The following is a 1,026-nucleotide window of genomic DNA, read 5'->3' as shown; positions in this document are numbered from 1 at the left end:
AGGCGACGGAGAGCGCCCCGGAGAGCGTCTGAAGCCCGGAAAGTTGCCTTCAATGCCCAAACCGGGGATCTCTGTACATTTTTGTACACGACGCCACGGGCCGAGGCTTCGATTGTACACGCAGGCGGTCCTGTTACGTTCCCCGGCGCCAAAGTCCCCGTCAAGATTCGTCTACTTCTCCCGGAGTTACGCCTCCCGTGAGGTTTCGGGCGCTCGCGCGCCGCGCGCGTCGCGCGACGACCGCGCGGCCGGAGCCGATTCCACCGCCGAACTTGGACGACGCCCGCCTCAAACACACCACGGACGCGCCTATGGGTACTTTCCGCGTACGATTCGACGTCGATCGCGTCACTTAGCGTTTAAATGGCACCCAGCGCGCCGGCTGATCAGATTTTGGTTGAGTGGCCTATGGCGGAGCCCGTCGCGTCCTTCAACAAGTCAGTGTTTCTGGTATACGGAATATTAAAATGTTCACTCAAAAGGTTTTTCCGAGTCTCTCACGAACTCCGAGTCAAGCTCTATCAAACGGAGGGCATGATCGCACCGACCCAGCTCGCGCGCGAGATCAAGGACGTGCTCGGCAAGGGCTGCACCATTTGCGGCGTGACCGGCAAGCTCCTCGCATGCCCGTGCGCCACCGTCAAGTACTGCTCGGTCTCGTGTCAGCGCGTCGACTGGAAGGCGCGCGGCCACAAGATGGTCTGCCGCAAAATCCGGGCGCGCGCCGAGGCGGCGGCGCAGCACGACGACGCGCGGCGCGACGCGGCGCAGCCCGACGCGACGCCGGAGGAGCCGCTGGTGTTCTACGGGCCCGCGCCGCGGTCGCGCGCGGACGAGGCGCGCGCGCGCATCGCCGCGGCGCATGAGGCGGCGCGCGCGCGGCGAGAGGCGCAGCCGGAGAAGGCGCCGTTGTCCACGCGCTTCGGCTCGCGCTGCCCTGTCTGTCTCGAGGACTGGGACGTGAATGAATTGGGACATTTTACTAGAGTTTGTTGCTGCCAGCGGATCTGCAATTCGTGCGAGGAC

At 64.6% G+C, this 1,026-nt stretch overlaps 1 protein-coding gene across 1 annotated transcript in view; it reads left to right on the top strand.

Moving 5' to 3' along the window:
• The window catches only part of AURANDRAFT_69166 (hypothetical protein), a gene marked incomplete at both ends in the record, with an annotated part of 2,832 nt that extends 1,893 nt beyond the window's left edge, over window positions 1–939 (top strand). The window contains one exon of the mRNA XM_009044920.1: window positions 483–939. Within this exon, the coding sequence (XP_009043168.1) occupies window positions 483–939 (457 nt within the window). The remainder of the gene's footprint in view (window positions 1–482) is intronic.
• Between the last annotated feature and the right edge of the window lie 87 nt (window positions 940–1,026).

The sequence above is a fragment of the Aureococcus anophagefferens genome (genome assembly GCF_000186865.1).
Source record: "Aureococcus anophagefferens unplaced genomic scaffold AURANscaffold_1042, whole genome shotgun sequence".
NCBI classification, from domain to species: domain Eukaryota; class Pelagophyceae; order Pelagomonadales; family Pelagomonadaceae; genus Aureococcus; species Aureococcus anophagefferens.
Note: the sequence above shows the minus strand (reverse complement) of the source record. Positions and strands in the feature narration are given on the sequence as shown.